The following is a 25038-nucleotide window of genomic DNA, read 5'->3' on the forward strand; positions in this document are numbered from 1 at the left end:
TGGAAACTGTTGGGTGGAGGGTGTGGGGACAGTAGGTTATTATAGGTTGAGGCTGGGATAATTTTGGGAGCAGAGAATGCATTGTAAGCATATTTCCCATCTGCACAGTTCAGAAAATCTGGTGATGGAGGGGAGGATCTAGATGGCCTGGGTTAGGAAAGCAACCACTGAAATCCAGTGTGTAAAGTTCAGCTGCATGTTGTGCCACATGGTAGTCCACTTTGCTTCTCCACAGCTGGCAGTGGCCGTTATTCCTGGTGGGTAGCTGACTGGTAGTCATACCAATATAAAAAGCTGGACTGCGGAAGGGCTAATATATGACATGGCTGCTTTCACAGTTGACACAGCCTCCGTGGGGTATGATGAGCCTGTGACAGGACTGGAATAGGAAGTGCAGGGTCTGTGGATTAGGCAGGTCTTGCACTTAGGTCCTCCACAGGGATTGGGAGTGGCATAGGGATGGACTAGGCCATTGTCGCAGGTTGGTTTGGTGATGGAACACCACTTTCGGAGGGGTGGGAAGGATCTTGGATAGGATAAAGCTTGTTTCAGGGCATGATGATAGATAATCAAAGCCATGATGAAGAATGTCGTTCAGTTGTTTCAAGCCTCAACCGATCATCAGGCAACCTTTCTGAACACACACTACATTACTATACTAAGTTTGATCAAATTCTATGACATCAGGAATTTGATATTCTATGGCTTGGTGCTGATAATTCACTCATGAAATTTGCAAATTGGTTGCTGGCTGCAGTTGTTGATGCAAGCTGATGTTTAACCTGGTCAGGTATATTTTCATACACATGATTTAATGTTGCAAGATCTGTTACAGTGTACAGAATGTAATTTTATTCTCCACAATCACCACTAATGATCTGAAGCTGGTATCAGTGTTGTTAAGACTTATGTTTCATTGTGCAGTTGCCAGGCTCCCTAGAGCCTAACATAAGAGCAGAGTTTTATTGAAACAGGTATACTATGTTGCATCAGTTAATTCAAAATGATTTATTGAAATCAAATTTTGCCTACAACTCCAAAATCTCTCCCACAACAAATGGCTGGATGGGAAGTCACTTTCATATACTGTAGGAAATACCAAACAAAGTGCTGTATTAAACAATATTTTCAAGCAGTCTGTAGTACAATACCTATCTTAAATGTGAAATCATGTATTTTTATTCTATATTTATTCACACAAAGCAATAATACACAGCATTTCTTCTATATTGAAGAGCTGAAATATCAATGCAGGTTTACTCCTTACGCAGTTTTGCTGGGGGCATATCTGCTTCCTCCTTCTTGCTGAGTCCAACTAGAAGTTTTTTGATTTCAGCTATTGCTTTGCCAGGATTCAGGTGCTGTGCAAATACCAACAATTCCTTAGACATGTCTAACAAAGAGATATATGATTTAGATGGACAATAAAACTGAAAATTCCCTTACATCAGTTAGGGCTAGAATTATTTTTTCTCCTCACAAAAATGAATTTTAACACTCATGAATAATACAGCAATATTAGCAGCTTAAATATGATGCAAACTGCTCTACAATTCATTTTTACAGTTGAAATCAATAACTTGAGCAGAATGAATCATAATATATTTCCAGACAAGGCATACAATCATTGCTATACAGAGTAGTAATAACAAGACAATCTTTTCTGTAAAAGGGAAATATATTAATACTCAGTATAAAGTGAATTGTTAGGAAGTCGTTTGTGAAGGTATTTGTAAGGAAGTGAAACACTTACAATAAACAGTTCACACAAAATGAGAACAGAAGTTTTTGAAATTCACTGCTACAGAAGAACAAAAAAGATTATATGGACAGATCAATTAAACAATGAAGAGGTACTGAATTAAATAACAGAGAAAAATTGTAGGGTAGTAGTAGTAGTAGTAGTAGTAGTAGTAGTAGTAGTGGTGGTGGTTTTATTCACCTGTAGACCTCTTTTACAAGGTATTGGGCATGTCTTGGCATTACAATTTAAGAACAACAAAAATAACTCACATTTTTATACATCTATGTACTTCCATGTCTAGTATGACAAGGTTGGGACAGGTAGTCAGCTCTCATCTTATAGTAGGAACCATCCCATCGTTGGCTGAAGTAATTTAGGGAAACCATGGAGTATCTAAATCAGGATGGCTGGATGGAGATTGGAGCCTCCACCCTCCTGAATACAAAGTCACTCTGTTTAAAACAGTGCTACCTCTTTTGGTTTGTCCCTAGTACACAATATTTTTCGATATTGGGAAAGGCTAATGCTTTACTGTTCATTCATACCTCACACTACAATGTAATACACACATTGTTTCGCAACACTACACACACCCTAACAGCTGACATCAGGTTCATTTTGTGTACCACAACCTCCCATTTTCTGGCCTGAAAAACTGATTCAGCATCCCTCAACAACAAGTGAAGTGTTGAGCTCTGGGAGTAAGTTTATCAGAAGAGAGAAAAAGAAAGAAAAATATGGTATGAAAATATTATGGGGAATGAAATGATAAATGTTTTATCACTATTATTATTTTTTATTTATTTATTTATATATTTATTTATTCATCCGTAGACAACTTGTCTACAACTGGATGTTGTCAACTGTATACATGGAATGAGTATATACATAATAGTACTTCTGGTAGTACATATTTCTATGGTGCAACTTAATCGTTTGTTCACAAAACACATACACACCAATCTTAGTTACAAATAAATATAAATTTACAAATGTATTCTTGCATGGATTACACAAAACAAATACACACCAATCTTAATTACAGATAAATATAAATTCACAAAGGTACTCTTGCATGAATTGGGGTGAACACATGTCATTTACAGTATTGTTTGACAGTATAGTAACATTTATCTGCTAAATAACTTTTTGCAGCTTTCCTAAAGGCATGTATTCCAGTTTCAGCTTTGATCTCCTCTGGAAGTCTATTACACATTTTTATTCCATTAAATAATAAACTATTTTGGGTTTTTGTTTTGTTTTTTCGTATGAGATGCAAATGGTGGCAGGATCTAGTCCAGTGTTGGTGTATAGATCTGTTTTGTGTGTACTGGTCAATGTGTTTTTTTATATATATCACAGTCTGAAAGATGTATTCACATGGTACTGTCAAGATTCCCATGGTTTTCAATAAATCAGTACAGTGAGCTCTCTTGCTGCTTTTTATTATTCGTACAGCCCTCTTTTGCAGCTTGAAAATTGCTTGTATGTTCTGCACATTTGTACCCCAGAAGGTTATGCCATAACTAATTATTGAATGCACATACGCAAAGTATGTAGTCTTAGCACATGAACTATTACATACTGACATAATTATCCGGAGTGCATAGCAAGCAGTAGCAATTTTCTTTTCTAGTGCTGCAATATGGTCAGTCCAGTTAAGCTGTGAGTCAACATGCATTCCTAGGAATTTTGTGTTTGTGACACAGTCTATAAGTGCATCTTTAACTTTTAGGCCTATGCTATTATATTTTTTATTTATGTGGAAATTAATACTGTTTTTTTTTTTTTTTTTAATATTGAGGGTTAATTTGTTGCTTATTACCCACTTCCATACATGATCGAGAGTTTCTTCAGCTTTTGTCTCTCAATTTGTCTGGTGACTCATCACTGATAAGGATGCTGCTATCATCTGCAAACAGTATTGCTTCCCCATATTTGACACACTGGGGAAAATCATTGATATATATTAGGAAGAGTATTGGCCCTAGCACACTTCCCTGAGGGACTCCCATGTTAATATGTTCTGGTTTGGAAATGTGTTTTGTCAATCTGCTGAACTTCGTTTGTGAGATCTCTACACACTGTACCCTATTTTCCAAGTATGATTGAAACCAATTATTTACTGTTCCTCTTATTCCTAGTGCCTCCATTTTGCTTAGTAGTATATTGTGGTCTACCGTGTCAAATGCTTTGCTAAGGTCAAGGAATATGCCTGTTACATGTTCACCTTCGTCAAGTGCTTCTAAGACAAAATTTGTGAAGTGAGCTACTGCTGAACCTGTGCTTCTTCCTGGCCTGAAACCAAACTGTTCTTTACACAGTAGGTTGTACTTGTTTAGGAAATCCATTAGCCTCTTTTTCATTATATTTTCTATTACCTTGGAAAAGGATGAGAGTAATGAGATGGGCCTATAGTTTTCTGTATTTTCTGGATCGCCTTTCTTAAATAGGGGCAGGACTTTTGCACATTTTAAGTATTCTGGGAAGCAGCCTGCAGTGAAAGATTCATTTATGATGTGTGCCAAAGGATGTTGTATGCTGTCTATGCAGTCCTTCATCTAAACCTGCTGATGTTTTATTCTTTAGATTCTTCACAACCATCCTTACTTCTTCTGTAGAAGTCGGTAACAGTAACATTGAGTTATCCATATAGTTCAATTTTTGTTCAGGCTGTTTTTTGCCAAACTTTTGCTGTAGCTTGGTAGCAACACTGCTGAAGTACTCATTTACAGAATTTACTAGTGTACTTGGGTTATGTATAATAGCACCATTATGTTTAATTTGAATGTTTACTGTTTTTAATTTATTACTGTTTGTTTCCTGTTTGGTAACAGTCCAGGCTGCTTTAATTTTATTTTCTGCCTTTTCTATAATACTGTCATTGTGGGCTTTTTTTGCATCTCGTAATATTGTTCTGTATATTCTTTTGTATGTGTGGTAGTAGTTTAGGAAACCAGGATCACTATGGCAGTTTTTTAACCTGTTCAGTTGTTTGAGTTTTGCAGAGGATTTCCTTATTCCTTTGGTCACCCAGGTATTTCTTTTGTGTGAGTGTACTGCAGTTTGCACCTTTGGGAATGCTTCATCAAATCTGAGTTTAAATAGTGACATGAATTTAGAAAATTTCTTATTTACACTAGTTTCAGCATACACTTCTTCCCAAGTTATACTGTTTATTTGCTTGGCAAATTCTGATCTGTTTGGTTTGGAGAAAACCCTTCTGTATGTGTATGTTTTAGTTGTATTGTCTATATTTATGTTTAATTTTATGATTTGACAGGAGTGATCAGAAAGGCCAAGGTTATCTACAATAATTTCACAACTTTCTTTATCTATGTCTGTGATGATGTGATCAATTGTTGATGATGAGTTTTTGCCTATCCTCGTGGCTCTGTTAACTAATGGTGATAACTTATAACAGCGCAATATATTCAAGAATGAGTTACAGAATCTATCTGGGTTTTGTGTGTTTATATGTAAGTCTCCACAAATGAGAAGCTTCCCTTTATGATTCGAAGCCATGTCTAGAATCTGGATTAGTTTTGAAGTGAAAGTATCTATATCACCACTGAGTGAACGGTAAATACATATTATAGTTAACCTTTGTGCCTCATCTGTCTTGCTTATCTCTATGGCTGATATTTGTATGTGTTTTTCCTCACAGAATTAATATCATTTCTAATTTTATAGGCAATTCCTTGCTTAACATATATACATGATCCACCACCTCTAATGGTGGTTCTACTATAATGACATGCTAGTATATATGAGTTTAAATTTATTAATGTTATTTCAGTTCCTCTACACCAATGTTCAGTAATGCATGTGACTGAACTGTTTTTTTTTTGTGTTACATTTTCTACCAAACACCTACTCTGTGATACATAAGTAATACTCCAATTTATAGAACGTATTGTTTAACAAGTACTTTTTAACTCCCTTTCAGCAATTTCTTTAATCTCCTTTGGCCAGTTGTTGTGCAGTTTCATCCTTGGTAGAAAATGCCTCAATATAGTAAGCTGGTTCAAGTGAATGTAGGTTGCAGTAGTTATGTGGAGAGGAAGATACTTGCACAAGATAGTGTGGACAGCTGCTGTTTTCAGCACAAGAATAGAGACTGCACACCTGTATTGGGAAAAAAAGAAAAGAAGGTTGTCATAGTACTTATAATATACCGCTGATGTTCTCCCTGAACAAGTTTTGGCTTATGATGTGCAACAACAATAATTGTACCTTGTGCTCTTGTACTTTTATTGGTAATTTTTGAGGAAATATGGTTACATTGTTTTCTTAATATATTTTCCCCCAGAAAGATTATTTCACCAAACACAACACAGGATGTGCAGATCTTCAATAAACCTCCTTTCTTGCTAAGAGATTTTTCCATGTATATCATCAGTCTTTGCCAATAAAATAAAGCTATTATTGGCATAAAAAAGGCTTGGAAAACTCACAGAAATTAATTACACTGTTAGAACAAATACATACATAAAAATATATAAACAGACATAGTTATCAGAAGCAAACTAGTGTACCTCTCTAAATATGAGACACATGTGCATACCCATAGATAACATAAATAAATGCAATACAATACAACACATGTATATGGATGAAAATAACTCACATTTTTCAACTGTGGTTGGTAAAATCATGCATAACCCTCAAGTATCTAGGAATTCCTTTTCTGAGCCATTGAAAGTGGGATGACAATGTAAATACTGATGTGGGGAAGGAAAAAACTGAATTCAGATTTATTGAAAGAATATTAGCAAAGTGTGATTCACACCAAAAAGATTATACATAAAAGATGTTGCTTACAAAACCTGCAATCAACCAATTCTTGAGCACTGCCCGTTAGTCTGGGATGTGTACAAGATTAGATTAATGAAGGAGCGTTGCTGAGTGCCTTTTTACCTAAATGCAAAGATCCCCATATTCCAAAATGAGTCAAGAAATATATTACTTTCTTCTTGATACATCTTGCACAATGACCATAACAGTAATTTCAGAGCCCCAGGGGGCTCACAGCTTTTTCTTGAGTTTGTGGGGTGTGGCACACATGGAACCCCAAGGTATTGCAGCCCATTCTTCCCTCCTGGACTGTGTGTCTTCCCCTGTGCCCATCCCTTCCTGTCCTCAATCCTTCCCCTCTGCCCCTCCTTCCTATCTCTTGGTATTCTTACTTACGTTGACTATCCACCTATTTTCTTGTGTGCCCTCCAGTTTTATCCCCTTGCTGTTTTGAAATTTTTGGTCCCCCTCTGGAGTTTGAGCTCCACTTAGCAATTTTCTCTCCGTAGTGTGAGCTATTTGGGGAAGAACTCCCTTCCCAGGATCTATGCTGATCCCTCTCTTTCCTCCTACCCCTCTGCCTTCCCCACCGTAGCCCCATCCCACCCACTAGGCCACCACTACATGTAGCCAGCCTGTGTGGTGGAGCTGTTGTGTACCCAACTGGCTAAGCCCCCTGACAACACTGGGGTCACACTTCTGATACCTGAGCTGTTGCCTCCATGTGTATGCCTAGGAGTGATTGCTTGTCATTATGGAGCATCGGAACTCCCAGCAATGGTCACTGTGCCAGGCAGCCCTTGTTGTGGCTGGGTTGCACCCACGGGGAAAGCCCCTGATCAGAGTGGGTCGTATCAGGGTTGATTCTTTTCATATTAAATCCATAAAACTCCAGAAAACAGGCTGCTCTTTTACGGCCATCTCTTTGATTGGCAATGAATTATTTAATGCTGCTTCTTATGACCCTGCAGCCCTCCCTTCCTGGCTACACCCTGTGAATAAGGCCAGGCTCACTGGCTTGGTATGATACACATTCTCTGCTACCCTGTCTACACTAGGATTGATGGGGATATTTTCACCGCCACCAAGCTGTTATTTTTTGTGGAAAATGTCGAACACAAGTTTGGTGACATGAAGTCTCTCAGTAAAATACATTTGGGTTCACTGTTGATCAAAACTTCTTCTGCTGCCCAATCTGCAGCCTTTCATGCTTGCAACCATCTTGGCGACATTCTGGTGTCCATTACTTGTTATCAGTCTTTGAATATGGTTCAGGGAGTCATGTTTCATATGGGATCCCATTCTTCAAACTGATGAGCAACTACAGGCCAATCTGGAACTAAGTGGCCTTCATTTTGTTTGGCATGTTCAGAAAAGTTGTAAGGACAATTCCATCGATACCACTGCCTTTACTCTGGAATTTGAGGGAGATATGCTCCTGGAGAAGGTCAACGTTATGGTTTACTGGTGTGATGTGAAGCTGTATGTCTCACACCCATGAGCTGTTTTCAGTGTTTGCATTTCTGGCATATGCCTTTCCACTGCATGGAGGATCCTCTATGCAGTGAACATGGACACCCGTCCATGAGGGGAGCCCCTGTTGTCCATGTGTGTTAACTGTCACAACCATCACTCTCCTAGCTCACCAGGTTGCCTGGTTTATAAGAAGGAACAGAAGATACAGGAGTACAAGTCCCTTCATCGTTCATCCTACACTGTGGCTCATCAGAAATATCACCATCTTCACCCTGTGTCGATGACATCTAACTTTGCCTCTGTTATGTCAATTCCCCCTCCCCTCTCCTCCTTGCCCCAGCCCTGCCCCCCTCTCCTCCTCCCTTCATCGGTGCCACTGATGGAGATTCCTCCCAGGACCAACCCCCCCCCCCCCCTTTCTGTGGCATCAACAAGGCCAGAGGTCTGCTGCCACAACTCAAGCTGTGGGATCCATAGACCACGCGCCTCTTGTGTCTAACCTCTTATTTATGGCTGTCACCCCCTCCTCATTTGTGACAGATGGTGACTCAGTTATGTGATTGGCTCCAGCTTGTTTGCTTCCCATTTGGATCCCCCATCATGCTTATTCAATGGAACTATAGTGGATACTATCGTCACTTCATGGAGTTGCAGCCACTCATTTCCTTTTACTCAGCAATCTGTATCATTCTCCAGGAATTTCATTTTCAATGCCCAGTTACTGACCTTTCATGCATTCCATGCGTTCTATCAGAACCAGGTCAGCCATCTGAGGGCTTCTGGTGGTGTTTGCATGTTGGTCTGTACAGAAATTGTTAGTACATGGATCCCCCTTCATATCATATTGGAAGCATCTGCCATCCAGGTCCACTTGCACTCTGCGGTCATGGTTTGTAATCTCTATCCCCCTCCTGACAGGCCACCTACACCTGTTGCCATAACTACCCTTCCTTCAGCAGCTCCCATCCCCCTTCCCCCTTCTTGGGGATTTCAATGTCCAGCACCCTTTAGGGGTCAGTGCTTTTTTGTCTAGTCGCAGGCTCCTCAATGACCAGTTTCCTGCAGACCACAACCTGTGCCTTCTTGATGATGGTTCCCCTACGCATTTTAGTGCCACAAATGGTATTTTTCCTTGCCGTTGATCTTTCACTCACTTTCCCTCCCCTTTTTCCTTCCTTAAACTGGTCACCACATGATGGCCTCTGAGATAGTGACCACTCCCTGCTGATTCTCTTGTTCCCTGCCCACCTAATGATGGTCAGGTAACCCCTACTGGACTTTCTGTCATGCTGATTGGCTTCTATATATCTCCAAGGTTGTCTTTAAACCTTACTTGGCAGGTTGTATTGATGAAGCCATTTGTGATCTGTCTGATTAGATAATTCACGCCACCAGCATTCCCATTCCACAGCCAACAGGCTCTGTTCGCCGCCGGTCAGTTCTGTGGTGGGGCATAGCTATTACCACTGCCATCCAACACTGACAAGCTTTGCAGCATGTTAAGAAGCACCTGTCCTTCACTGGTCTTATTACCTTTAAATGTCGTCAAGCCAAAGCCCATTACTTAATCAAACAGAGCAACTGAGTGTGTTTGGAATGCTTTGTCTCCTCCCTATGTTCTTCTGTCCTTCGTCACAGGTGTGGGCTACACTCCACATCCTCCAAGGTTGTCAGCAGCAGTCTTCCATTCTGGGCCTTGCCCTTCCAGGTGGCCTTCATACAGATCCACCAGTTCTTGCAGAACTCCTTGCGACCCATTTTGCAACAGAATTGGCGTTAGTCTCCTACCCATACACTTGCTCCTCCAGAAACAGGGGGCTGAAGCTTCCAACTTATGTTTTACTCCTTGTCAGGCATCATCCTACATCAACCTCTGACTGAATGGGAACTATTTCTGACCCTCTCTTCTTCCCATGATTCAGCCCCTCACCCTGATTCCATCGATAACAAATTGCTCCAACACCTTAATCCTCCAGAGCAATAATATCTCTTCCAGATATTTAACCATATTTGGCTGCAAGGCATTTTCCTCTCTTGGCGGAGGGACAGTATTGTGGTTCCTGTCCTTAAGCCCAGCAAGGATCCATCATCCCTTGATAGTTAGTGGCCAATGAGTCTGACCAATCTCACCTGCAAGTTATTTGAACAGATGATGGCTAGTCAGCTCACTTGGGTCCTCGAATCTTGGAACCTTTTATCTCCTTACCACCGTGGCTTTCAGGATGGATTGAGCCGGCCAGTGTGGCCAAGCGGTTCTAGGTGCTTCAGTCTGGAACTGCGAGACCGCTACGGTCCCAGGTTCGAATCCTGCCTCGGGCATGGATGTGTGTGATGTCCTTAGGTTAGTTAGATTTAAGTAGTTCTAAGTTCTAGGGGACTGATGACCTCAGATGTTAAGTCCCATAGTGCTCAGAGCCATTTTAACCATTTTTTTTTCAGGATGGATTGTCTCTGATCAATCATCAGCTTCAAATGGAAACCACAGTTCGGCAGGCGTCTTCTCAGTGCTGCCATCTAGTCACAGTGTTCTTTGATCTCCATAAAGCTTACGACACAGCTTGGTGCCATCACATCCTACTACACTCCATTGAGTGGGATCTTCGGAGACCCCCTCCTGATTTTTACTTACCAGTTCCAACCCCACTGGTAGTTCAGAGTTTGCGCTAGCACAGTTCTCAGCTCTGTGCAGGCCTAGGAAAATGGTGCTCCGCAGGGCTCCGTATTAAGTTTCCTTTTTCTCATTGCTATTAATGGACTTGCAGCCTCTGCCAGACCATTAGTCACTCCTGCTCTGTATGTGGACAATTTTTGTATTTGGGCTAGCTCCCACTTGGTGCTATCCAGTGCACTTCCACGTGGACACACACACACAATTTTCAATTATATCCTCTTAAGTCGAGGGTGGTGCATTTCTGTCACTATACTACAGTCCATCCTGACCTGCAGCTGTACCTCAATGCCTGTCACCTGACCATGTTCCCCCAGTTCCGTTTTTTGGGTCTTTTTTTTCATGAACTTAATGCTTAATGTCCTTCACTTCCTTACCCACACCTCTTGGGGAACAGATCATTCAACTCTTCTCCATCTTTATTGGGAATTAGTTCCATCTCATGTGGGCTATAGCTGTCAAGTTTATGGATCAGATGCCCCTTCCATGCTGCTCCTCTTGGACCCTGTTCACCATCATGTTATCTGTTTAATCACAGTGCCATTAGCACTAGCCCTGTTGACAGTCTTCCAGCTGATGCTGGGATCCCTCCCCTATCGATTCAGTAGTCCCAGCTCCTGGTTTCCTATGCCATCACAATCCGCTCTTCCCTTCGTCACCCCTCTAGTTCTATTCTTTTGGTGCCTTCGGGACATTGCCCACTTGCTGCACACCATAGGGTGAGTTTACTGGCTGGGCTCCACCTTGCTTTTCTCTGCTGCAGTTTCCATCTCCCCTCATTGTCCTCCCCCCAACATTCTCTCCTAACGCCCGCCCTCCTGGTTAGTTCCTTGACCCCAGATTCAGATGGATCGATTCCAGGGTTCAAAAGGCTCCATTGCTCCAATTGTGTTCCATTGTTCATTCCGCCCACTCTTATGGCAGCTTCAGGATGCTACTGATTTTTACACCTTTCACATCTTCTGTTAGGACAGAACACCATCTCTTGCCTGCCACATGTGGGGTGTTTACCTCGAAACTGATGGCCATCTATTGGACTATCCACTTTAGTAAACAGTTCTCCTTCACCCAAGTTTTGTTATGCATGGACTCAATGAGTGGCCTTCAGGCTATAGCTCAGTGTTTTTCCCATCATCCCTTAGCATCAGCTATCCATGACCTTTTCACCAATCTTGGCAATGCTGCTTGTTTTGTTGACACCCTTTGGGTTGCTGGCAATGTGGGTATCCCGGGTGATGAACTTGCTGATCACCTGCCTGGGAGCAGGGTGGGGGGACAGATGGGGGGGGGGAGGGAGAGTGGGGGGAAGGGGGGCAGCAGCCAACTAGCCCCCTGTTCTCAATGACCCCTCCAGGGACAGATTTGCAGCTTTGTGTCCAATCCCTTTTCTTGAGGAGGTATCCCCTTGTCTAATAAACTTCATACAATCAAGGAGACTCCCATCACATGGTGTTCTTCCTTCCATCTCTCCTCGTGGGAATGTACCATCCTCTGCCATCTTTTTATTGGCCATACTGTGTTGACTCATGGTTTTTTATTCTGCAATGTGCCACCCCCCCCCCCCCTTTTGTAGTTACGGGGCCCATTCACAGTGACATAGATTTCTAGACTGCCCCCACCTTTTGGCCCTGCTAAGTACACCATCCCACCTTTCTTGTCCCAGGTGTCAGTAGACGACTCTCACATGGTTACTCCTGTTACTCCTGTCCTCGGTTTTCTACATGAAAGTGGTTTGTCCTCCCAGGCTTAAGTACCTGAATTTCCATCTGGAACTGGAATCCCTTGGTTAGTATTTGCATTGGTTGTGGACACCTTAGCCGTGCCTTCCTACTGGCCAGGTTCTGCCCCCTTTTCCCTATAGTTTGCCTCATCTTTTGTGCCATTTTGTTTCCCTTTGTCTTGTGTCTTCTTCCCCTGTACCTTTTACCTCTTTGTTTGCCCTTTTTCCTTACCCCTTGATTGGATTGGCTGTTTGTGCTGTTCCTCCCTTGGTTTCTGCCACCACAGATCACGAGACTGATGATGACCTCACTGTTTATTCCCCCCCCCCCCCTCTTCCACCAATCAATGAACCAACTAACATTAAAGAATTCAGGCTCACACACAGAGTTATTGCCTGTCTTTCTACTTGTATACCATCCATGAATAGAATAGAATGGGGGATAGTTATGCTGGTAAACTATGCACCCTTCTCCAACATTGTAAGATGACTTGTGGAGTAAAAATGTAAGCCCAGGTGTACGTCTAGAAACATATGTAAACAGTGTGGATCACAGTGATAGTTTTACTAAAATATATGCTTACCTTAGGGCATGAAACAGTACAGTTCATGATCGTGTGACATCGAAAAACAGAATAACTATCATTAAGTCTTCTCAGTCGGTATTCACTATATTCATCACGTGAATCAATTATCCATCTATATGCCTGCAATGAAACATGATTATCAGCCCCTGCCAGAAAATTGTGAGAATGTGTTTTATTCATTACGTCATCCACAGAAGCTACACCACATTAAAATATTATGTACATAAAATATAAGCAGTATCACAGTCACATTGGGTGTACTCCTTTATAATATTATATTAAATGAAAACAAGCATCCAGTCTTTAACATGGAGTGGAAATCCAAACAAGAATTGTGCTGGAGAAAGGGAAAAACAAGAAAGAAGGTAAGAGTAGAAACATATTATGGTTAAACATAAATAATTTAGGAGTAAGGGTAACAGTTCAACAAACAGTAGTGGCATTGAGTCATTGACAGGCACATAAAAAGCTGCACAAGCTCTCTGACAAATCCTTTTTTGAGGTAGAATATGCCATGACTGCAATTATGAAGATAGACTAGTGCGAGGAGTTGTGTCAGATGGAGTGGGCAAGAAGAGAAGGATATAGGCAGTGAGAGGAAGGTACAAAAAATTAACTTCATCTTTTGTACTTCCCTTCTGAGTAAATTATATTTCCTGCTTTCATAGACTGAAGCAGTACACTGCTTGATGACTGTGTTGTCAATGAGTATTGCTCTACTCTTACAGAAACAGTCTCAGCACAAGGGATATGCAATTAGTAATCCTGAAAGCACATGTGCATTCAAGCTGCCTTAGTGAAATATGATGATTCCTTGAATGCACATGTGCAGATGTTAGAAATTCTCAAGTTGCTAGTTAAGCATTTTTACTTGCTTGAACACCTTCTGACTCATCAAACAGGTCTTTCAACTTGCTATGGTACAACAGATCTGAGACCTTCTCCTCCTTGATTATACAAACATATATAAAAAGTTTATTTCTTTTATTAGTTCGCTTACTCATTTATTTATTTATTTACACTGGTCAGAGTTTCACTCTTTGGGATTCCCCTTACATTGGCTCAGACACTATCATTTTGCAATGTTGACATTTATATTTTTATGTAACACATAAAAGTAATTCCTGAACATACACTATTAGTTTACAATACAGTAAGTGTTACACACAGACAATACTTATCCTAGGAAGGAGAGGGGTGAAAAAAGGAGAGAAAAGGTGGAGAGAAAAATAGTCTTTGAGTGAAGAGGAAAAGCAGTTAGGAGGTTAAAATGTGCCTAAGAGTTTGGTTAATGACCTTGAAGCTGTAGGATGTTATGTATACATATTCAGCAAAAAGAAAAGATAGAGTTACCATTATTTGATTAGATAAGTAGTAAATTCATTTTATATGCAAAAATTTGTAATTTCTCCTTTGCTTTGAGGCATGTCATTCCATCATCTTGATAAGCATTTCTGGTATAAGAGAAACTTAAAAAATCATGTAGTAAGTAAAGATCAAGTGAATTGTGAGTCACTATTGGTGATGTAAAAATGTTCCATTCATGAACAGATAAAATTTGTAGTAACTCAGGAAAATACAGAGGAAATGCACAGCATGGTGATAATGTCTTTGGACTGTGTATAACCAAGGTATTTCTCCATATGAATAAATCATATAACTAAAGCTTACATTAGTTCTATGTCCTTTTTTGCCATCCAAGAACAACTTCTCAAGTTAGCATTCCACAAAGCATTCTTATTAACCAGTTAATTGAATCAGACAGATTAAGGTATCACTATGAATCACAATACTGTGTGGAATCAGATGGAGAAAGGTGAAAGAGAGAGGGGGGGGCAGGGGGCTACTCCACTATATTCTTTGACAATGTGATCTACTATGCTCTCACTGAATAATCAATGTTTAAAGTTGCATATCAGACATGTCATAGAATGCTTAAAAGCAGTTTTCCAAATTTAAACTGTCGGGATATTCAAAAGAACTTCATAAACCACAGAGCATGAATATATAAATACATACTGTCTCATTATATATGAATGATCCCGCAGCTGCTGCTTGCTCCTTTTTTTATTACTCTGGGTGCTTTAGATAGACAAGGTACTACTAAGTGAGATTTCCAGTGTGTGCCGGGACTTACCACAGTTCACTACTACCAGCACCACATCATCACAAGGTGCCTGTGCTTAACAGATAAAGGATTGCACCATAATCTAAGAGTGAAATTAAAAATTAAAATTACTTTTCCAAACTATGTGAGTGTATGCTTCAGTATATTAACGTTAACATTGTGAAATCTCAGAGAATGACCTAATGAATATATTTTACACAATTTGTGCTACTTACAGCACTCGATTACAATAATGCTATAATACTGCTGCACCAAGTTTCAAGAATTTATTATAAATAACTATGAATACAAGGACTCTTAAAGAGGCAGTTCAGAGGTCATGTTCTACTGCCAGTTCCATTATAAAAACTTTAGCTTGAAAAGTTTACATGCAATTGAGCTAAAACTTTTTCTGTAACTAAAGCAAATTCAACTCCTATAACAATTAGGAAAATTGTAAATTATTAAACAACAGAGATATTAATCAATATGTGTCCGAGAAAGGGGCCATTTAGATGCTGCAACCTGTGCCTAGAGCAGATGATAGTAGATATTCCATTTGACAGTCGCTGCACCTATATATAAATATGGCCATAGAGGCAGTAAAGTGGAGACATTTCACAAAGAGATATCAATCTGACTGCATGAGTTAAATGCCTGCTTGCACTGTGCCTTGAATGATGTCACAGTTGGGCAGTTACCAAAAGCATTTTTGATAAAAGTAGGAAGTGAATTTGTGAGAACTGTACATCAGCCCAGATCGCTTAGATTTCACGCAAGTAACTAACTGTTCATGTGCCACCTGTAATGTCGGTGAAACTACATGGGGAGTGGCAAGACTGTTTTCCACTTTTAAGTTGAGCAATTAACTTTTGATGATTAGAGGCCACAGCAACAGACCACTTTACCAGGAACTTTCCATAGAGGTCACCTCTGAACTGTTAATATGCTGTTTCTGATAGGGACATTAGTATTATTATTATCATGAATATCATCATATTTTGTGCATGTGAACTTTTACTGAATATATCTATCAGTTAAAATTTATAACTTTTATTTATAGTCATTGTTTCTGATCCCGGTGAGTAAATAGCAAGTAGGAACATTTTTTTTTCAGTGAGCACAGTGAGTAATGTGGACTTGCAGACTGGAAATTATGGTCAGTATGTTCTCCATCGTTTTCTGGCTGACCACGATAGTTTTCATGCTCTTGTAGATGACGAAGATAATTTACCCACCACCCCACATATGGTGCCAAAGCTCAGAAACTGAACTGTGGAAGTGTTCAGTACAAAACACAGAACTCGGTAGGCACTAACATGATGCTGAAGTGAAATATGACAAAATCAGCACAACAACAGTGTTAAGATTTGCTCACAAGTGTGGAAACTGAATTGTGAAGGTCAACCTCAGTATCCTTGAACATGGTGGAAGGAGGTAAGAAGGCGACACTACACTGCAGCTACCACTGGCACTGAGATTAGAAGAAGATGGTGCATTATCATGGAGCTGTGTGGATCTACAAGTTACCTGCAAGCTATTGTGTGTGCTCACCAGTGCCCAACTCCCTGCTAAACCCCCCCTCCCCACCCCCCCCCCCCTTGTGCTACTGGAGTAGGCAATATTCACCACCATCCTCACCACCACAGCTGCATTACATCGCAACACGTCACATCGCATTTGCTGGTACACGAAGCCAGCATCACTCATCGAGGTCAAGCAAGTAAGTCATGAATATTTAAAGGATATGTTAATTGTTTCTAACAGGTTATTAAAGATGGAATCAAATGATAGGGATGATGTGAAAGTTATGATGGAATCAGGCTCTAACGATGAATCCTCAGAATTAGAAATTGAAATTAATAAGGATGGTTCTGTGAAAGTAATAAATCAAAAATCTGAATGTGATTTGTCAAAAGTAGAACTGTAGGTAAAATTCAATGTTACTGCAAAGTCAGAACTAATCTTTGATGATGATGTGAATGAAGTTGAGGTCAAAAAAGAAAAAATGGAAAGAGTTATCAGACAATGAAACAGAGTTCAATATTTCTGGAATTCAGCTCACTCAGGGAATACTAGAACCTCCTTTAAAACGAGTGGAAATGCCAATTGGGAAGGTAGAGGCATCAAACTGGATGCAATTATTGTTTCTAAACTTAAATCGCTTCATAAAGGGCTAAAGGATACTAGTAAAAAATTGAACAGTACGACTGAATCTAGTAGTAAAGAACTAAAGGATAATAGTAAAGAACTAAAGGGTAGTAGCAAAGAACTAACGGATGAAATGACCTCAAAATTGTATAGCATAAATTACAAAACTGATTCTAAGTGCTCTGCAAGTCAAAGTAGGGCAACAACTAATTAAATTGCATAGTATTTTCAGAACCAAACTTGGTGAATTTCATAAAGATGTCAAAGATGTAGATGATCTTATGGAAGTGAGGTTGTCACAAAGAATAGCAATCAATCCAAACTTTTCTCTAATCAGTATGAGGAAGTAACTAATAAAGTAATTGTCTTTCAGAAGGATATTAAGAAAGTAAAATCTGACTGTGAGAAATTACGTGAGGATGTTAATAAAAAATTTTCTGATTGAGTGGAAGCAGTTGAACTACAGGTAGAAGAACTAAATACTAGTATTACTAACACAGAAAATAGAGTAATCTCTGGAAGTTCTTTCAGCGCTACATTACAGCCTGTTGCTTCAGTTGACACAGCTTTTATCGGATGTTGCCAATTTCTATGTTTTGATCCCGATAAACAAATTCACCCATTAGAGTTCTGCAATGATTTTGAGGATGTTTTACCAAATGCATGGACAGAATGTGAGCAAAATTTCTTTCATAAGAAGTCATTTGTCAGGAGATGCTTTGCGATGGCCAGCTGATGTAATGATTAGATGCAAAACTCTTTCTGAATTTAAAACTGCATTGTTTAATGAGTACTGGTCGCACAACAAACAAAACAAAGTTTTGAGACAACTTTGGACTGGTACAAAGTTTACTACAGGTCGTGAATCAGTTGAAGAGTTTTCTAGAAGATGGGATTCATGGCTGTCACATATGACAGAAAAAATTACACTGGAAATGACAGTCATGGGACTAGAAGGTTAACGGCATTGGATTGACAGAAAAGAATCACCTCCATACCCAGAGATAACATGGATAGGTTCATTGAGTATCTGGGGTGAGTGGAAAGAATAGCTGCTGTTGAGGAGCAGGTGCAGAATAATAATAGATCTTCCAACAGTCATATAAACAATTATAAACATATTATCTGGAAGCGACGCCGATGGGCTGAACAGAGAGACCAGCGGCTTGTGGTCGGTGATGAGGTGAAACTTAGAACCATACAAAAAACGCTGAACTTTTTTAGAGCATAAATGATAGCGAGCGCCTCCTTTTCGATTTGAGAGTAATGACATTGCGCATCGTTGAGGGTCTTGGAAGCATAGGCGATGGGTCGTTCTGACCCATCCTCATACCGATGGGCGAGAACAGCCCCTAGGCCATACTGTGACGTGTCAGTCGCCAGAACCAAGTGCTGACCCGGACGGAATGTGGCAAAACAAGGCGCCGACTGCAAATGAGCCTTCAGGCGGACAAAAGCCTGCTCACACTCGTTGGACCAACAGAGAGGAATGTTTTTGCGTAACAGCTGATGCAGAGGATGAGCTACCGCCGCCGCGGATGGAATGAATTTGTGATAATAAGCAATCTTGCCTAGAAACGCCTGAAGTTCTTTGACCGTAGACAGCCGGGGTAGAGCGGTAATGGCCGCAACGTGCTGACATAGAGGATGTATACCCTCACGGGACAAGTGGAAACAAAGATACACAATGGAGGGTTGGAAGAACTGTGACTTGTCCAGATTGCACTTCAACCCAGCCGAATGCTGAACCCGAAACAGTGAACGCAAATTGCGAAGGTGCTCCTCAGTGGAGGCCCCCGTGACAACAATGTCATCCAGATAGTTAATGCAGCCGGGAACGGAAGCCATGAGCTGCTCCAAAAACTGCTGAAAAATGGCCGGCGCGCTAGCGATGCCAAATGGTAACCGCTGGTACTGATACAACCCACAAGGAGTGTTGATGACGAGAAATTCCTTGGAAGACGCATCCAACGGCAACTGATGGTACGCCTCCGATAAGTCAAGTTTGGAAAAGAACTGGCCCCCATCGAGCTTGGTAAATAACTCCTCAGGACGGGGAAGAGGATAAGTGTCAATGAGGCTCTGAGCATTGACAGTGGCTTTAAAATCACCACACAATTGCAGACTCCCGTTTGGTTTAGAAACCACCATGATTGGCGATGCCCATTCGCTGGAGGTAACAGGAAGGAGAATCCCTGAAGCTGTTAACCTGTCTATCTCAGCCTTGACAGGTGCACACAACGCCACCGGAATAGGGCGTGCCCGGAAAAACTTAGGGCGAGCTGTAGGTTTAAGAGTAATGTGGGCTTCAAAATCCTTGGCACGACCCAGACCAGCAGAGAACATGGACAAGAATTCAGAACACAATCCATGCAGCTGTTGATGCGGAATAGCCTCAGATATGAGGTGCACATCATCATCATCAATGGAGAACCCGAACAACTGGAAAGCATCATACCCGAACAGGTTTTCAGTGCCCGCATGATCCACCACATAAAACGTGAGGGGCCTAACAACAGACTTGTAGGCAGTGGAAGCATCAAACTGGTCAACGATAGGAATTTTCTGCTTATTATAAGTCCTCAGATTTCGCGTAATGGGAGACAAGGGAGGGGAGCCCAACTCCAAATACGAGAATTAATGAGAGTTACTGCAGAGCCAGTGTCCACTTGCATGCGAATGTGTTTATCCAGAACACAAACAGTGACAAACAACTTATTTGTTTGAGAAAGCACACAGTTAACATCCATGTCCGATGCCTCGTCCTCGTCCACAGGAACTTTAGGGGACTGACACACAGAAGCAATGTGGCCTTTTTTCTACATGAATTACACATGGCCCAACATTTTGGACACGCGGCCCTGTCATGCTGTACGAAACAACGTGGACAAGAAGGAAGTGTGGAACGAACCTGCTTCTGCGGTTGCTGTTTTCGCTGCGAGCGTGGCGACCAAACGCGACGTTGTTGATGCGAGTGAACCGCCACCACATCGTCGTTCCCCTGGGAAACAGGCAAATTGTCCGTGTCAAAAGTTGTCTGTATAGCACCTACATCACACCACACGTCTATTTGCGCACCAGCAGCGTGAGACACTTCAAAAGATTGAGCGATGCTTAGAACTTCCGACAACGATGGGTTTGGCAGTTGTAAGGCACGTTGCCGAACTTCTTTATCAGGAGCAAGCCATAGAATAGCATCCCTAACCATTGAATCAGCATAAGACTCATGATGAGTGTCCGTGACAAACTGAGATTTCCGACCTCAGACCATGTAGTTCCGCCGCCCAATCCCGGTAAGATTGATGGGGCTGTTTATGACACCGGTAGAACGCCACATGGGCGGCAACGACATGGGTGTTTCTTCGGTAATAGGTAGACAATAAGTCACACATTTCTTGGAAGGACAGAGAGGCAGGTTCCCGCAGAGGGGCTAACTGAGATTGCAGCTGATAGATCCGTGGGGAAATCCAAGATAGAAATAACAACTTACACACAGGAGCGTCGACAACGCCGAAAGCCAAGAAGTGTTGCCGCAAACGCTTCTCATAATCCTCCCAGTCTTCAGCGGCCTCGTCGTAAGGAGAGAATGGAGGCGGAGAAGAGGAAGACAGACGATGAGTAAGCGACGTCGACAAACGCCTGTATAGCAGCCATCAGCTGTGTTTGTTGTTCAATGAGCGCTTGCATAAGCTGTTCCATGTCTGCCCCAACACGAACACACAATTCCACAACGCAGGAAAAAAAATATCCGACCTCGTCGCCAAAAAGTGTTATAACCTTTAATCACTAATAAATTGCGTGGATATACAAACGTAGAAACAATAGCAGGTTACATGCTACCAACTCCGAATCTGTCATTAGACTGCTGTGCTGTGACATGCGGCCGGCGCCGTTCATAGCTAGGTGGCGCTCCCGCGCTCAGCCAAGTTTCGGAGCACCTCTAGCGCCATTTTCACGTACTGACGTGGCGGCATGTTAAATGTTGTGGCACTGTCACAACAGAAATGTCTTTATTCATAATAGATTAAGTATCGTTTGTATTTGTGATAGAAAGTTCTACTTGCAGCACTCGATTACAAATATGCTACAATACAGCTGTATCAAGTTTCAAGAATGTATTATAAGTAACTGTGAATACAAGGTCTCTTAAAGAGGCAGTTCAGAGGTCATGTTCTACTGTCAATTCCATTACAAAAATTCTGGCTGGCAAAGTTCACATGCAATCGAGCAAATTTTTTTTTTTCAATAGGTAAAAGAAATTCCACTCTATTTATATAAAAATTATGAACATTGTAAATTATTAAACAACAGATAAATTAACTTGTATGTGTCCAAGAAAGGGGCCATTTAGATGCTGCAACCTGTGCCTAGGGCTGTTGATAGTAGATGTTCTGTTCAGCAGTCCACTGCACCTATATGAGGACTGTATACCATCCTGGATCGCTTAGATTTCATGGAAGTAATTGTTTGTGTGCGATCCATCACGCTGACAAAACTGTATGGCAAGTGGCGGGATTATTTTCCACTTTTAGGGCGAGCAATTAAGTTTTGGTGATTAGAAGTTAGGGCAACAGTTCATTTTACATGGAAATTTCCACAGAGGTTGTCTCTGGCCTTTTAATAATGCTGCTTCTGGTAGGGCCATTATTATTATTTCTTTCCCTTCTCAGATGTTATGTCTGGTTAAAAATGGAAAGTGACACAGACCGTGATCTGCTTGTGTCTGTGTATGTGCGGATGGATATGTGTGTGTGTGTGTGCGAGTGTATACCTGTCCTTTTTTCCCCCTAAGGTAAGTCTTTCTGCTCCCGGGATTGGAATGACTCCTTACCCTCTCCCTTAAAACCCACATCCTTTCGTCTTTCCCTCTCCTTTCCTCTTTCCTGATGAGGCAACAGTTTGTTGCGAAAGCTTGAATTTCGTGTGTATGTTTGTGTGTCTATCGACCTGCCAGCACTTTCGTTTGGTAAGTCACATCATCTGTGTTTTTAGATATGTTAAATAATTTAGTTAGATGTGAATGTGTTGAGGTGAACTTCTTTAGCCAGAAATTTGCTATTTTATCTTTTCCAGGGGCTTTCCAATTGTGCGTAGAATTAATTGCTCAGGTGACTTCATGTTGCAAAATTATCACTTCAGGCATTTGTGGTATCATCTTGTATGTGTCTGTTTCTGCTTGTATCCACCGTGCATGTCTGTTAATGTTGTACCGGGTTTGACCATATGTTGCTCCAGAAGTGTTCCATGTCTGTTTTGTTTGGTGGATTGTCTATTTTAATGTGTGTGTTATCTATTGTCTGGTAAAATTTCTTTTGGTTTGTGTTGAATGTTTGGTTTTGCTTCCTTCTATTTTCACTTTTTTTGTATCTTCTAAGTCGTTTGGCCAATGCTTGTAATTTCTGCTTCTTTTCATCTAATTGCTCTATCGCTTCCTGTTGTGATATTTTATCTAACCTTTTTCTTTTTTTGTCTGATATTTCATTTCTTATAAATTGTGTTAGCTGTCCGATGTCTTTTCTCAGTTTTTCTATTCTGATCTGTAGCCTGTGTTGCCATGCTGGTTTTGTGGGTTTCTTCTGTGTGTTGGTTGGTTCTGATCTCTACCTAGGGTGTATATTAAGTGTAGTGTGTGCTCCTATATAAACCAGTAGTTGTAACTCTTCCATAGTTGTATTTTCATTTATTTTGTTGTGTATGATTGTGTTTATAGTTGTTATTGTTGTTTTGACTTGTGGGTTATTTGGTGGTCTATGCAAGAATGGTCTAATGTCTGTATTTGTGTCTTTGTATTCTGTATATGTCAGCTGAAATTTTTCTTCTGTATCTAACATGTGTGTCACTTCGTGTTCTATTTGTGCTTGTTCTGGTGGCTGTCTTAAGATTTCGTTTTCCTCTGATTGTTTAATTGATGTGTGTTGTTCTTTGTTTGTTTGTTCTGGGATGTTTGAGACCATTACTGTATTTTCTTCTTCTTCTGATTGCTATTTTATTCCAGTATTTGTTGTACGTGTTGTTTGATGTTTTCTAATTCTAACTGGGGTATCCTGTTAATTTTGATTATTACACAAATCTGATCAGCTAGTCGTTGCTCTGTTAAAAATTTTAATTCTGGGTATCTGGTAATAAATGTTGTGTATACTTGTGATCTGTATCCAGTTGTGGTTGGTTCCTAAGTTTGTTGCTTGGTAATAACAGAACATGAGGTGTTGGTTAACTTCATCTGACCATCTCATCCTCTGTTTTCCTTCTATAGTGGTTGCAGTAAGCATATCCTGCAAAACACCTCTATTTGGATTTAAATCATTATCTGTGTGGCTAGCATTGTCGTTACCATTGTGGACGGGCATAGGGTTCAAGCGTCGTCCCCGACCATGATAGCGCTTGTCCGAGGCTTCATTAGTTCTGTCCTGAACCAACTAATCACACTAAAACGGGGGTTAGCCCTATTAGTGGTTTGTTCTTTTCGTCACCTTTTACGACTGGCAGAACATACTGGAGGCCTATTCTTTTCCTAGGCCTCCACGGGGTATTATTATTATTATTATTATTATTAGGAATATTATTCTATTTTGTGCATGTTTATGTTTACTGAATATATCTATCAGTTAAAATTCAAAACTTCTATCCTTCAAAACGCACAATGAGTGAAGTGGCCTTGCAGACTGGAAGTTATGGTCAATATATTCTCCATCATTTTCCGGCTGATGGAAAAAATAATTTTCAGGCTCTTGTAAATGGTGAAGATAATTCACCCACCTCCCCACAAGAGGAGAAAGTTGTTGATTGAAATTTTGTGAGAATATCCTGCCACAATGAAAGACACCTTTCTTTTAATAACTTCCACCCCAAATCCTGCATCACGTCTGTGACATTCTACCCCCTATTTCTCGATAACACAAAAGATGCTGTGCTTTTTTGAACTTTTGCAATGTACTCCATTAATCGTGTCCGGTAAGGATCCTACCCTGTGCAGCAATATACCAAAAGAGGATGCATAGCACAGTGTAGGCAGCCTCTTTAGTAGATGTGTTTCTTCTTCTAAGTGTTCTGCTAGTAAAACGCAGTCTTTGGTTCACCTTCCCCACAACATTTTCTATGTGGTCATTCCAATTTAAGTTGTACATAATTGTAATTCCTAGGTATATAGTTGAATTTACAGCCTTTACATTTGATTGATTAATCATGTAACTGAAGTTTAATGGATTCCTTTCAGCACCCATGTGGATGACCTCACATTTTTCATTATTTAGAGGTCAATTGCCAATTTTTGCACCAAACATATCTAACTTGTTTTGCAGATTGTTTTGATCTTCTTATGACTTTACTAGATAATAAGTGAAGTATTGTTTGGTTTTATCTCTACAGGTCTTTACAAAAGATAAACTGACAGATAGTTAACAAGCTCTACTGAGAAAAATGAGTAAGTCTTCTTTCGAAGGCCATTTTATCAAAACCTTTGAAAAGACTTGAAATAGTAAAATTAATATGTAATTAGAGGTGGTATGCTTACCTCCATTTTTTAGATTGGTGCTACTACAGAATAGTTAAGTCTCAGATGAAATATATGCTGAGTCATTGAATGATTGCAGAGATAGCTGCTATCAAATCAGCACAAAGTTTTGATCCTCTGCTAGAAAAACCATCACATCCAGCAGAATTTTCACCTTACAGTGGCCCGATAAATCTTGTAATTCCATTAGACCTCGTATTTCTTGAATTAATGTCTACTGGTTGTGGATACAGTCAGCTCAGAAAAAGTATATGAAAAACATGTTACTGTTGATAAGA

The 25038-nt window shown here is 40.6% G+C and overlaps 1 protein-coding gene across 1 annotated transcript in view; it reads right to left on the minus strand.

Annotated features, from left to right (window-relative positions):
* Positions 1 to 5602: 5602 nt before the first annotated feature.
* The window catches only part of LOC126195710 (uncharacterized), a 219220-nt gene continuing 199784 nt past the window's right edge, over positions 5603 to 25038 (minus strand). The window contains exons 6-7 of the mRNA XM_049934339.1: positions 12990 to 13112; positions 5603 to 5872 (exon numbers count right to left, since the gene is read on the minus strand). Of these exons, the coding sequence (XP_049790296.1) occupies positions 5702 to 5872; positions 12990 to 13112 (294 nt within the window). The 3' untranslated portion in view covers positions 5603 to 5701. The remainder of the gene's footprint in view (positions 5873 to 12989; positions 13113 to 25038) is intronic.

The sequence above is a fragment of the Schistocerca nitens genome, chromosome 7 (assembly GCF_023898315.1).
Source record: "Schistocerca nitens isolate TAMUIC-IGC-003100 chromosome 7, iqSchNite1.1, whole genome shotgun sequence".
Classification (NCBI taxonomy): domain Eukaryota; kingdom Metazoa; phylum Arthropoda; class Insecta; order Orthoptera; family Acrididae; genus Schistocerca; species Schistocerca nitens.